General features: G+C 38.3%; 1 protein-coding gene across 2 annotated transcripts in view; it reads left to right on the forward strand.

Moving 5' to 3' along the window:
* The window catches only part of HECW2 (HECT, C2 and WW domain containing E3 ubiquitin protein ligase 2), a 180,073-nt gene that overhangs the window by 106,950 nt on the left and 58,695 nt on the right, over positions 1–14,428 (forward strand). For both annotated transcript variants that reach the window (XM_070732126.1, XM_070732127.1), the window contains 6 exons: positions 206–1,567; positions 3,912–4,007; positions 5,312–5,462; positions 6,433–6,536; positions 8,091–8,218; positions 9,349–9,534. In XM_070732126.1, the coding sequence (XP_070588227.1) occupies positions 206–1,567; positions 3,912–4,007; positions 5,312–5,462; positions 6,433–6,536; positions 8,091–8,218; positions 9,349–9,534 (2,027 nt within the window). The remainder of the gene's footprint in view (positions 1–205; positions 1,568–3,911; positions 4,008–5,311; positions 5,463–6,432; positions 6,537–8,090; positions 8,219–9,348; positions 9,535–14,428) is intronic.

Raw genomic sequence — 14,428 nt, forward strand, 5'->3', positions numbered from 1 at the left:
CTATTCACATGATTTCAAACAATGTACTTCATGTATAATTTCTGGCTATTTCCTATTTAAAGTCTTCATTAAAGACCAAGAGCTTAGAAATCCTATGTATTCTGTTCTGACAAAGTGCTATACTGAGGTTGTCAGAGAGTTAAGGTTCAAAATTAAGACACATGAATCAGTTTTACTAATCAATCTTTGTTTTTTTTCATTGTAGATGCTTCTCCAGAAACTGTGGGAACCCTTCTTGGAGCAAACTCTGTCAATGGGGACTTAGGAAGCCCTTCTGATGATGAGGATGTACCTGCAGGGCATCATGATACACATCCACTTTGTTTAAATGGCCCAATTCTTGAAGAATCACCTGGGCATGCCATCTTGCGGCATTCCTTTAGGACTAGTACCACTTCAGAGACAGATCAAGAGGATTCAGCCTCTACAACGTCAAGGTCGTCAGTTCCCAGGGGCCGCCAGGACTCCTTGAATGACTACCTAGATGCAATAGAACAAAATAATCTTCCTAGGTCTGGGACATCTGCTTGTAATGAACGTACTATTGGGGCATCCCCAAAATTGAGGAGTAGCTTCCCTACTGATACACGACTTAATGCTATGCTTCACATTGATTCTGATGAAGAGGAACATGAATTCCATCAAAGCTTGGGTTTCCAGTCATCAGTGGATGATGATGGTGGTGGTTTGATTATGCTAAATGGTACTACTAGAAATGATGAAGCAGTTTTCTTAAATGGCTCCTCGAGCCAAGTAACACAAAGCCAAGTCTCTGAAGAAATTGCGACAGCAGCATCCGATGTAGAAATACCTTTGCAACCATCCTGTTGTCAGGAGGAGATGTCCAATGGGCCTGCTGAATTGGAGATAGCAGGACAAGAAACTGAAACGCCTCAGAATTGTCAGGATAATTGTCTAGAAGATTTAGCAAGCAATACTAGTTCTGTCCCTCAGGAGGCAGAACAACTCATCTCTGGTGCCGATACTGGAACTTCTGAGTCAGTTTCTGGGAGCAAAAGGGAAATCAGGGAAACTGAGTCTGTTGATCAAGGATCAGAACCTTCTCAGATGTCATCAGAGACGGAGCAAAGTGATGCTGCTCATACCGAGAGTGTTAGCGAATCAAGCACCAGGCCAGAGGGAGAAAGTGACCTAGAAGGGGCTGATGGCTCTTGCAATGAAGGCACAGCTACCCAACTCTCCTCCGTTGACACTTGCTGCTCTTCCCTCGAAAGCAATCGCTTTCCTGAGACTCCAGCCTTTTCTTCTCAGGAGGAAGAAGAGGGTGCTTGTGCAGCAGAGGCTTCCGGCAGTGAGCCTCTCCCAGAAACTCAGGACATTGTGTGTACCCAGGCCTCTTTACCTGCAGTGCACTTACCAAGCACTCAAGAGGAAGGCCAGTTGTTTGAAGATGGGCTCCCAGATGGTGATGACTCAGAAGAGATATGGCAGAGGAGGCAGAACCTGCAGGCTGCAGCTACACATAGCCAGTCTCAAGAGGAAGATATGAGAGGTGCATCAGCATCATGTGAAGGAGCTGCTTCACAGGAGGCTGGAGCTAGTGGAGGTAATCAGCTCAAAGGGATTCCAGTAAAATGATTGGCAACTTAGCTGTCTTCATTCCATGATTGATAATATTTACCTTGGAAGCTAGTTTAATATTGAAAAATATAGTCCAAATATAAAACACTGGTTTACATATCAACACCAATATATTTATTTATTTATTTATTTATTTATTTATTTATTTATTTATTTATTTATTTATTTATTTATTTATTTATTTATTTATTTATTTATTTAAGTATTTTAGTTAGTTAGTTAGTTAGTTAGTTAGTTAGTTAGTTAGTTAGTTAGTTAGTATGCCACCCCTCTCCGTAGACTCGGGGAGGCTCACATCAGTAATAGAAAAACAATATAAATCTAATAATTAAAACTAAAAACCCATAATTAAAAAAAACATGCACACAACATACCATACATAAACAATATAGGCCTGGTGAAGTTATCTCAGTTCCCCCGTGCCTGACGGCAGGGTGGGTTTTAAGGAGTTTATGAAAGGCAAGGAGGGTGGGAGAAGTTCTAATCTTAGGGGGGAGTTCATTCCAGAGGGTCAGGGCTCTTCCCCTGGGCCCCGCCAAATGACATTGTTTAGTCGACGGGACCCGGAGAAGGCCAACTCTGTGGGACCTAATTAGTCGCTGGGATTCGTACGGCAGAAGGCGGTCCCGGAGATATTCTGGTCCGATGCCATGAAGGGCTTTATAGGTCATAACCAACATTTTGAATTGTGACCGGAAATTGATCGGCAACCAATGCAGACTGCGGAGTGTTGATGTAACATGGGCATACCTTGGGAAGCCCATGATTGCTCTCGCAGCTGCATTCTGCACGATCTGAAGTTTCCGAACACTTTTCAAAGGTAGCCCCATGTAGAGAGCGTTACAGTAGTCAAGCCTCGAGGTGATGAGGGTATGAGTGACTGTGAGCAGTGAGTCCCGATCCAGATAGGGCCGCAACTGGTGCACCAGGCGAACCTGGGCAAACATCCTCCTTGGCCCAGCTGAAAGATGGTTCTCTAATGTGAGCTGTGGATCAAGGAGGACGCCCAAGTTACGTACCCTCTCTGAGGGGGTCAATAATTCCCCCCCAGGGTTATGGATGGACAGATGGAATATTTTCCCAATCTCTTTATTTTTAATCTCTGTGCAAGCACTGTAAGAATTTACTTACAAATGTGCATGACTCTAACAATCCAGGCAGGATTTGGTATACTATGGCTTTGGTGCAGCTCATTTTAGAGTGTCATGAAGGATATTTGCTTACATTATTTAGTGTTGTGTAGTCATTCAGACATTGAATGGTCTTTGTTCTCTATTGAAGAAGACAGGCAGGCAGGAAAGCTAAATTGGTCAAGGATTGGGCTAGACATCCTTCCCTTGCTTGGTGTCTCAGGGAGGGTTGGTATTACAGTTTCCAGATTTTTCAAACAAATTCGTTGGGAATTCTGAGAATTATATTGCTAACCAATCTTGAAGTCACCAGAACACAGGTTTAGGAGGAACTTCCACTTCCTCTCTGTGACCAGTCATCTTCTGTTTCTTTAGAAGTTGAATGTAGACTATGGCAGAACCAAGTTTAATTGGTCAGAAGTTCCATAATTTCTTAACAGCTTATTCTGAAATAAATTAAAATTAAAATTTTATCACCCCTTCCCCAAATGATGACCGTGACTTCTTGTACTGAGATTATACATTATTTTCTTGGCAACATAACATTATAGACCAGCGGTGGGTTGCTCCTGGTTCAGCGAACCAGTAGGGGCAGCGGCAGGGGGCTCCACCCACCTACCTAGGATACTTCTGCACATGCGCAGAAGCATCACACGAGCACAAACCGGTAGTGACAGGATTTAGAGCTCACTGCTGCTATTGATTGAGGGACAATTATTATTATTTTCTTCTTTCATTTAATCAAAGGGCCATTTAATTATTCACAATTAACAACAATAAGACATAGGATATAAGTTGTTTCTATTCAGAGATGTATTAGTAAAACCCTTCTTGGGTGCTTAATTACAGAAAGATCATCAGAAGAGTTACCAGTGCATTCTCTGATTTATTTTGACTTCTCCTTTCTACTGATCACTGCTTTTCCCTTAACTTCTTTGTCCACACTCTCCTGTCCATTAAAAGAGCTGTAAAAATCTGAGCTAGTACATCATAGGACACCATTTTCTAAATTTTAATCACTTTACTAATTTTTCTTTATCTTCTTCCAATATGCCTGCTTTTATGTTTTTAAAAATTATACTCTGTTATATTCACCTTTGTAAGGTGTCCTGTGCACAAATAGTAAATATTGTACCTGTTTTGATGGAAAATTTACGCAGTATTTCATTTGGATTTTAGGTTCTCAGCCTGATGGTGCTCAGCCTCTGAGATCTCTTCCCTCAGTTCGTCAGGATGTTAGTCGTTATCAGAGAGTGGATGAAGCTTTGCCACCAAGTGAGCAACTTTTTCTGTTTTAATTAAAAGTATAGAGAATACAGACTACATGAAGGAGTACTTCTGTTTTTTAATAGTAAAGCATATCCAGAAGAATTTAAAGTAGTGGTAATCGGATCCTTATTTAAAAAATAAATTGTGTGCTTCACCTCTTTTCTTTTTTTCTCCCTAGAGATGGTTCTACTGTGAGGTCCTTCTAACTGGGAATGGAATTATATTATAGGTGGTCCTCATTTAAAGACCACTCATTCAATGACTGTTTGAATCTGTGACATTGCTGAATAAATTGTGGTTATGACCAGCCCTAGAATTTTCAGACAGTGCAGTGCTGCCTGTTGACATAGGATTGCAATCCAGGCACTTAGCAACCAGCCTGGCTTTCCAACCATTACAGTGTCTTGCAATAATACGATTGTGTTTTACAACTTTCTCTACTGGCTTCCACAAAGCAAAGTTAATGGAAAAGTCAGTTGGAAGTCATGGCCATATGAGGCACTTGTTTAACAGCTGTAAATGGGGACTACGAGAGCTGCCATTTCTAAGCAGCATAGTCACATGACAACACAATTTATGAGTGCATTGCTTTGCGATATAAGTTTTGTTATTAACTGAAGATCACCTTTATAGAGAAATATACCTGGCATAAACCAGGTCCCTGCCTTAGTTATAATTACCTATTCTGGCAGAAAGGCAGTCTTTAAACTTTCAGGCAGTTCCTTTCAAGTTGAGATGCCAGGGATTAAATCCAGGACACTCTACCATACAAGATATGTATTTTGCAACTCTTCTGCAGTTAACAATCCCAACTTCTGTGGTAAGGTGCAAGAGACCTGCATTAAATAACTAAAGACACTTATGAACCAAAATATTGAAAAGGAAGCCTCTCACTTTGTATTTTGTTGCTCTGTCTCCACTCTGGACACATATATGGCATATATCTATGGCCACAATATCCCGAATTGTCAATGTATATGCTTAAACATAATTGAATGAATGGATACACAAATAAAATGGGATCTTCACTGTCGGATAGAAAATATTGCTTTAAGTTGTTAAAATGTATGTTGTCTTTTTATGTACACTGGGAGCATATGCACCAAAGACACATTCCTTGTGTGTCCAATCACACTTGGCCAATAAAGAATTCCTATTCTATTCCATTCCATTCCATTCTATTCTACTCTACTCTACTCTACTCTACGCTACGCTACCCTACACTACCCTACCCTACACTACCCTACCCTACACTACCCTACTCTATCCCATCCCATCCTTATTTTTTGTGATATATCTTCTTTTCTTAGATTGGGAAGCACGTATTGATAGTCATGGGAGAATATTCTATGTGGACCATGTTAACAGAACCACAACGTGGCAGAGGCCCACAGGTCCACCAGCCCAGCAAATCCTTCAACGTTCGAATTCCATACAGCAGATGGAACAGTTGAATCGCCGGTGAGAAATTTTAAAATTTTTGTTTTATCTGCAATACAAATGAAATTCAGTGCAAAACTTCACCACTGCAAATTACATAATTCCCTTTAATTAAACAAATGTAGAAATATTTATCTTATTCTTCATAGCTTGCATTATACTGAATTTTATCAATTTTAGTTAATAAACAATTTCATATTTTGTGGAAAAAAGCATTAAAGATATGGTTTGAGATACAGTTGAGTGCAAAAGTGAGGGACTGATGGAGAATTTAATAAATATTATAATATTGAAAAATTATTATAATAGTTATGGTAACATGGCTTAGCATCTATAAAGATGAAATGTTTCTAGAATTTTGAACAGTTGTTGAATAAACAATGAACAGTTGTTGAATGAACAAATCTATACCTGTATAGATTGGGGAACAATACAGAAGACACATATAAGAGTGGAATTGTGGAAAGTAAATAATAATAATTCTCACTGTGCAGAATTGCAACTTTCACAATGACTGTCAACTGTAATAACTATTAGCCATATTCCCTATAGGATTGGCTAGATATATTATTTTCCATTATTATTTCCAAATACTAGTGTTTGGAAAAATGCTTACCTAAAATTATGAGCGGGATTATTGTATGGAAACAAACAAACCAAAAATCCCAGTTCATTTTTTAGGTATAATCATAATGTTTTTGCAGCATTTACTCAGAAACAAAGTCAATAACAAGGCAATGTCTGCCCTGAGATTTAGGAAAAACAGGAAATGTACTATGAAAGAGAAAGGAAAATAAGCACGGACACAAGTTTGTAGTTAATAAATTTCTTATAATGGGATGCTTGAGATTAAGATGAGGAAGAACGAGAAGTCATTGAAGTGGCTATGGTTCAACTTTTGATTAAACAAACAGCTTTTTATGTGTACTACATGAGAACTCTTCATTGTATGTATTGTGTGGTATACATAATGTCAATCTTGGAATTTTAGGTATCAGAGTATTCGCCGAACAATGACTAACGATAGGCCAGAAGAGCACTCAACTGCTCTTGATGGAGCTGGAGAAGATTCTGACTTCCATAGCCCACCTGCTGGTAAGTTTTAAATTGCTTATCAAACTGTTTCATTTGAGACTGACCTACTATATGTTGAGGACAAAAATATGTTGCCTTTGAAAAATGAATGTAACACAAATAAATTGGAGGATTCCCTCCCCCCCTTTAGAGATATATAGGTGAAATTCTGAATTATATTTTGCCAATGGGTCCTATTGGCAATTAGAGCCCATTTCTCCTGTTTGTGGCACTGTCTAAGCCAGGGGTCTCCAACCTTGGCAACTTGAAGACTTTTGAACTTCAACTCCTAGAATCAGCAAAGCTGATTTCATAATTGTTATGAAGTCCACAAGTCTTAATGCCAAGGTTAGAGACTCCTGGGAGAAAAGAACATAGTGGGGATGGAAGGATAAGTACAAGTTGTTTGGATGTAGCTTCTGCATTTCATTCTTTCTTCAGTGAAGCTGATCATGTGGAATTATGCTGTTTGTAGGTCTGTGGTCAGAAAAGTTTGGTTTATTGAATATATTGTCATATTTTATTTATTTTATTTTATTTATTTATTTGTCCAATACACAATACATAGTGAAGAGAATAGACATGTAGTAATATATATAAAGAAAAGGACAGAAGAAAAGATATAAAAATAGAGAAGATATATGAAAGGAAGAAAATATATGAGATAAAGGAGAAACAATTGGACAGGGGACGAAAAGCACACTGGTGCACTTATGTATGCCTCATACTGACCTCTTAGGAACTTGGAGAGGTCAATCGTGGATAGTCTAAGGGAAAAATGTTGGAGGTTAGGGGTTGACACTACTGAGTCCGGTAATGTGTTCCACGCTTCGACAACTCGATTTTTAAAGTCATATTTTTTACAGTCAAGTTTGGAGCGGTTAACATTGACTTTGAATCTGTTGCGTGCTCTTGTGTTGTTGCGGTTGAAGCTGAAGTAGTCATTGACAGGCAGGACATTGCAGCATATGATCTTGTGGGCAATACTTAGATCATGTTTTAGGCGTCGTAGTTCTAAGATTTCTTGGGACTTCCAATATCTATTCTTTGGTTGTCAGCTGCTGCTGGTTGAATAATAAAGTAGTTTTGCAATTGCTTCCTAATAGAAGCAAAAACTCTTGTTTTGTATAATTTTCTCTCTTGTATTTTCCCATAATACAGTACTTAGAAAATATCTTTGTTTCTTCCATGGTCAGGATTCAAACTCCTTTTCTCTCACTATTTCCTGACATTTTAAATTTAAACTTAGCAGCATTCCAGCAAGGTACTAATCTATGTATTATTAAAAAATAATGAGCAATAATTTAGCAAGAATTATAGCACTACTGTGGCTGTGAATTTTTTTCCTTTACTCACCTGGGGTAATGATCTAATTATATTTTTTATTCATTTATTTCACTTAATCTGTTTAATTCCAAAAAGTGTTTAAGACTCCATTTTATAGTGGTTTTAATACTAAGGAAAACAATAAGTATTCCATGCCACATACAGAGATAAAAATAATTAAGTTTTTACTTATTCTCCTTGATGGCACTGAAATCCTTGTCTGACTCAATGACTATATCTTTGTATTAGATTACCGAAGGGACAACAATGTGCTGCCTAATTCTACCTCCAGATCCAGGCTTACTCTGCTGCTTCAGTCACCCCCAGTAAAATTCCTCATCAGCCCAGAATTCTTCACCGTGCTGCATTCAAACCCTGTGAGTAGCACTTACAAACCAAGCTTGGTTGTAGACCAGTGAGGAATGTGGATATATTTGCATTTTAGTACCACATTTTTTCATACTAGAATAATGGCAAGTTGGACCAATAAAATGTGTGTGTGAGTGTGCATGTGGGCACACCTGCATGCACATGCATACACCTGCATGCACACACGCACACCTGCATGTACAAGTGAGCATAAATATGTTTAATTTTAAAAATTACACAGCTCTAAAAGGCCACCCTGGATGGTTTACCAAATAAAAGCCCATGGTTTGTGTGTGTTGCACTATTAAATGGCGTTAGAGTTGTAGGAATATGGACCAGGGCTTTTTTCCATGGCCACCTTTTGCTTAGGGAAACATCCAGACAGCATGACCTGAGTGGCTCTGGCAAGCAGTTGGAAAAATGATCAATAGTTTGTTGATGGTCTGAAGGTATAGTGTGAGAAATGTAAATAGTAAATCTGTTATGAGACCTGAAATTTGTATGCCGCCCCGAGTCTTCGGAGAGGGGCGGCATACAAATCTAATAAATTGAATTGAATTTAATTGAAATCCTCAGTGTGACACTCTGGGCTTTGGCATGCCTCTAGGGACTTGATACATGTTCTTTCTTGCCTTTTTACTTTTTTAATTTGCAAGAGTTACTGACTGTTCCAGGATTGGGAGTAGGGAATGGAATGAAATAGAGAATTTAGGGATTTTTGGTAAAGTGTATAGGCTTAAAGCAAATGATTTTGCACAACATGACATGCTTAACTTCAGAAGCAGTTAATTGTTTTTACCATAAATTAAGAAAAAAATATTCTCTATATTCTTATCATCTTATTACTTTCTTTGCATCCAGACTTAGCAAGGACCTTAAAGCTTTTAACTTTACATTGGCTAAGCATTTAACCAATGCAAACATTTAATTCAGCTCTGAAAACCGATTCTCGCACCCTACTGTTAACACTGCACAACACCAGGAGTATAGTGAGCAGTTAATTCTGAATGAATTGGAGTTTATGTTAGGGGATGGCAAATATTCTTGGCTTGTACTATGCATTTTTCAAAACTGATGAAGTCCTTAAAATGTTAGTCTGAGAATCTGAAAATAACTTGATTTCTTCTCCTTCTGTCAGAGTGCCTACAGAATGTTTACAAATAATACTTGTCTGAAGCACATGATCACCAAAGTTCGACGAGATACCCATCATTTTGAGCGCTACCAGCATAATCGTGATTTAGTTGGCTTTTTGAACATGTTTGCCAACAAACAGCTAGAATTACCAAGGGGTTGGGAAATGAAGCACGATCATCAGGGCAAGGTAATAGAGGCAACTTTTAAAATAAATGTATTGATTTGTCTTAATCCAAATATTGACAAAATCAAAGCATACATACATACTCATTACACTATAAATGGAAATTTTAAAAGTGCATTAATCTGAAGGTCGCTAATTACTGTACAAAAGCAACAGTGACATAGTCAATGAAACATACAACCGATGCAATAAATTGGAAACATAACTTTAAATAACAACAAAAACACTCATATACTTGATGATAGCAATTATGAAATCAGACCATTCATTTATTCAAAATGGAGTACTTAATTTCTACAAAAGAGAGGTTACAATGGTTCCTGGTAATAATTATTCAATTTATCCTTGTATGTTATTTTTATTCTAATTTAAGTTTAGCCTTAAGAACAATTATAAATTTTAATAATTAAAATTTAATTTGATGAGGTATAAAAAAATTCTTGTATATGTGCTAGTAGAGGGTAATATGATTTATTTTATTTACCAGGGTTATTTCCCATTCCACTCCTAGTGACTCAGAGTTTGTAATTTATAAACCTAAATGCAGTAATTGTGATGGAATGTGTCTATGAATATGTCTGCTGTAATGGACTACATGAAACACCAGTTTCCCAGGAGGGAGGGAGCACATTACAAAGAAAGGGGAGGTGAGACAAGAAATGGCATAGTCCAGGGTTGGATCATGGAAAGAGGGAGAAACTTAGGATAACCACACCCTAGAATTGTAATAGTGGTGAATATCTGTAACTCGGATGTAGGATGAGAGTGAAGGTTCACTCTCTGAGCTTGGGTTGGTTTCCAAACAATTTATTACTAGGCTAGGTAACATCAACAGCAGAGTTGAGGAGATATTAGTGTCAGCATTCTTCCCTGACTTGATGGGTCCCTTATGTGACGTAACCTGACACTCACAAGACCTACTTACTATATGAAGCCATTATAAACAGAAGAACACTGACACTGACATCCCCTAAACGCCACTGAAGATGTAATGAAGGTAATGAAATGTTCAGAAACCAATCCACAGGCTCAGAGAATGAACTGTCACTCTCACTTCTCAAAAACCTTTAGGGTATATATGTTAGGTTAGGATAGCATAGGTTTAATCTGGCAAGATTCTGTCTATACGGTGTATTCAAATAAACAATGGAATGTTGGCTGGATTGTTTCATGTCATTTTGGGTCTAGGCCTAACAGTAATAAACTATAATATAAATAACAAAATATTACCATAAAGAAAAAAGGCCAACCCTCAAGGAACAATCCAAATACAGTACAGGTAAAAACACTTCTCTGGGACATGAGAACTTATCAGACTTGAAGTCTTTTTGAAAGAACAAAATAATTGAAACTGATCTTACATTCAGGGGAATGCTATTCCAGAGTGGGAGCAGGAAGTAAGAAATGTATGTTAAATCTTTAGCAATGATTCAGGATTTCTCCCCCCCCTTTCTGTAGCGATGCTTATAAGTTTGTGAACCTTTTTAAATTTTCAAAATTTCTGCATAAATTGTTCTCCACACAAATCTTACTAGATAAAGAGAACACGAATAAATAAATGGCTCAAAAACATTATACTCTTTCATATTGGTGTGTGACAAAGATATGTGAAGCTTTGCTGGAGCACCCCCCCACCTTCGGCAGCAATAATTGGAAGTAAATAGCAATAGCATTTAGACTTATATACCACTTCATAGTACTTTTACATCCCTCTCTAAGCTGTTCACAGAATCATCAACAAGCTGGGTCCTCATTTTATCCACCTTGGAAGGATGGAAGACTGAGTCAACCTGAGTCAGTGGTGAAATTCGAACTGCTGAACTACAGCTAGCAGTTAGCTGAAGTAGCCTGCAGTGCTGCACTCTAACCACTGTGCCACACCCTCTCAGTTTATGATAACTCTTGATCAGTCTTACATTTCAGCTTGGAGGAATGTTAGCCCTCTCTTTCCCATGTAAGAACTTCAACTCAGGGATACAGGTAGACTTCCTTGCATGAACCTTGCTTCAGGTCCTTCTATAACATTTCTCTTGGATTAAAGACAGGACTTTGACCATTGCAAAACTTCAATTTTCTTCTGCTTTAGCCATTCTTTAGTTATATGATTTAGGCACTTTGGCGCACTCTTTTGCTGCATAACCCACTTTCCCTTGAGCTTCAGTTCATGATCAGATACCTTTTCCAGTAGAATCTGCTAGTCTGATTCAGGATTCATAGTTCCATCAACTATCATTGATCATTATCAGCAAAAGTTTTCTTCAACTTTTTAATCTATTACAGAGGTACCTCTACTTAAGAACTTAATTTGTTCTGTGACCAGGTTCTTAAATAGAAAAGTTTGTAAGAAGAAGCAATTTTTCCCATAGGAATCAGTGTAAAAGCAAATAATGTGTGCGATTGGGGAAACCACAGGGAGGGTGGAGGCCCTGTTTTCTCCCAGGAGATTCCTAGTGAAGCCCCGCAGAGGCTTCTCCCCATCTTTTCCGGCATTGTTCCCTCCCAGGGGATTCCTAGAGAAGCCCCGCAGAGGCTTCTCCCTGCCTTTCTTGGCCCTGTTTCCTCCCAGGAGATTCCTAGAGAGGCCCCACGGAGGCTTCTCCCTGCCTTTTCTGCCCTTATTTCCTCCCAGGAGATTCCTAGAGGGATATATAATTCTGCCTGTGAGTAGGAGAACTGTAGTATAGGATCTGACTTGGGAAAGGGGTCAGGGTGCTCTTGTCTAATCACAAGTTAAACATGAGCCAACTATGTGGTGCAGTTTCTAAAAAAGCAAATGCTATCTTGGAGAGCATTAGGGCCATATAATCCAAGATGAGAAATAATTATTGCTCTACTCTGTCCTAGCCAGACTCCTTTGGGACTATAAGTCCAGTTCTGTGTATCACAGTTCAAAAAAATAACAACAGTAACTACTGGAGCAAGTGGAGAGGAAGGCTGCAAAGATACTGGAAATCAAATTCTATTACTAAACAGTTGAAGATTCTGGCTGTGTTTAGCCAGAAAAAAAAAAGAGTGGGTCTACTTTCTGTTACCTCAGAGATAGGACCAGGAGCAATAGGATAAAACTGCAAGGAAGAAAGTTTAAGCCAGGCATTAGGAGGAGCTTTTGGACTGTAAAGCTGAAAGCCAGCAGAAAAGTCTGCTACATGATGTGGTTCTCCTTCGATAAAGGCCTTGAAGCAGAGACTGGATGGTTATCTGTCATTGATGCGCTAGCAGATGCCCCACACTAGTAACTGGATTGGATAACCTCTGACTTCTAATGCTTCTTCAAATCAAGTCTGGTTTTATTTAGCATTGCAATTATTTATTTTGATTTATTATCAGTTTTCTCCATCATTAATTGTCATTAAGGGACCTCCGTTTTTCTTTTCCAACTCTTTTGATGGCCACAACAGTATGTTGTAGCTGGGAAAGGCAATACATACTTTTCATTATCAATTTAATTTCCCTGTAGTGCCTATAATTTACTTGAAACAGAACTTCAGTTAGCCAACTTGGATAAACTTGTAGTTTGTCCAAACCAAAATATCCTGTTTCTCTTCCCAGCTACCATAAATATCCAAACTACACCCTTTCTCTGGTGGCCAGTGGGAATTTTAAAATTAGGCCTGTATGTTCTCCCTTGTGCTCTCCCTGGTAGTATTCATCTTGGTTCCCAGCTTCAGTATCATGGGTTCAGATTAGAACAGAGCTTTGAAGCTCTACTGGTGCTTCAAAACAAGGAATTTCATTACATAATAAAATGCTATTGCTTGGTCTCAAGCCTGTGTGCATAATATTGTATTCATTTAGTGTAACCCATAAGCATCTTTACTGTTTGCTTAAATTTATGATATAAGTAAATGCTGTATAGTTTGTTAAATTTCTGTAAAGGAATCAGTGTAATGCATAAGCAACACTATTTATTGGGAGCCATTTGTTTCCCTCCCTGACAAACATGCTATGCTTTTAAATTATGTGTCTGATTTGGGCTTCGTCTCATTAAGATTTTAGCCTTTGGGAGATTGCAGTCATGCTACTCCTATTTTAGATAGAAAAGATATCAAGCAGAGGTTCATAAACCAGTTGGGCCAGAGTATTTGAAATATACAAAACTGAACAGGATTGAAACGGTTTAAAATATCAAGCTTAATTGGGTTGAAGGCAAGAAGAGAATTTCCAAGCTTTCAGCTAAAATAATTCACACAATTCATTAAAGTTAGCATCTGAATTGTAAAAAAAATTACAGACATGGCTGGGTGTACAACAGGTCTATAGTGTAGTTTTCTGAGAGTTACAATTTGTTAAGCAAAAGCTTCACTAAAACATGGTATTCTATCACATGGTTAAATCACGACACATAGTCAGTCCGGAGGGTCAAAGCAGTAAAATGAAGAACTAGGGTGGCTTCTGACAGCCGGTTTGGTGTCAGTAGTTAAACATGGTGGCAGGAAGTTTCTACTTTAAGAATTACAAGATTCTGTTAATGTAGCCTTGTGATCAAATAGAATTAGTTTGTCTAGTCAGGTTTCCTATCTAGTTTATCTGGGAGGGGATAAATCAATCTTGCAATCTTGCAAGTTTGAAAATACAAAGTTCTTTCTGCCAATTTTAACTCTTTGATCCATTAGGGTGGATCCTTCATAAGTTTCTTTCTCTGATAGTTAAGCCGCTGGAGCTGCCTACCTCTCTTGTCTGATTGTTACCTAGGCAGCATCTCTTTCCCTGGTTCCCAAGGTCATCCACACATTCCATTACATCCAGGCAGTCACCAGGAGTCATCACTCACTCAAAGGCACCCATTAAAACAGAATGTGTTTCTAAGTTTGAATTTCAAACAGACTCCTACGTCAATTTATAATACCTGTCTGTTCTTCAACTTGCATCATGCTACTGTAGCATATTGTATTTCCAG

The sequence above is a fragment of the Erythrolamprus reginae genome, chromosome 1, assembly GCF_031021105.1.
Source record: "Erythrolamprus reginae isolate rEryReg1 chromosome 1, rEryReg1.hap1, whole genome shotgun sequence".
NCBI classification, from domain to species: Eukaryota; Metazoa; Chordata; class Lepidosauria; order Squamata; family Dipsadidae; genus Erythrolamprus; species Erythrolamprus reginae.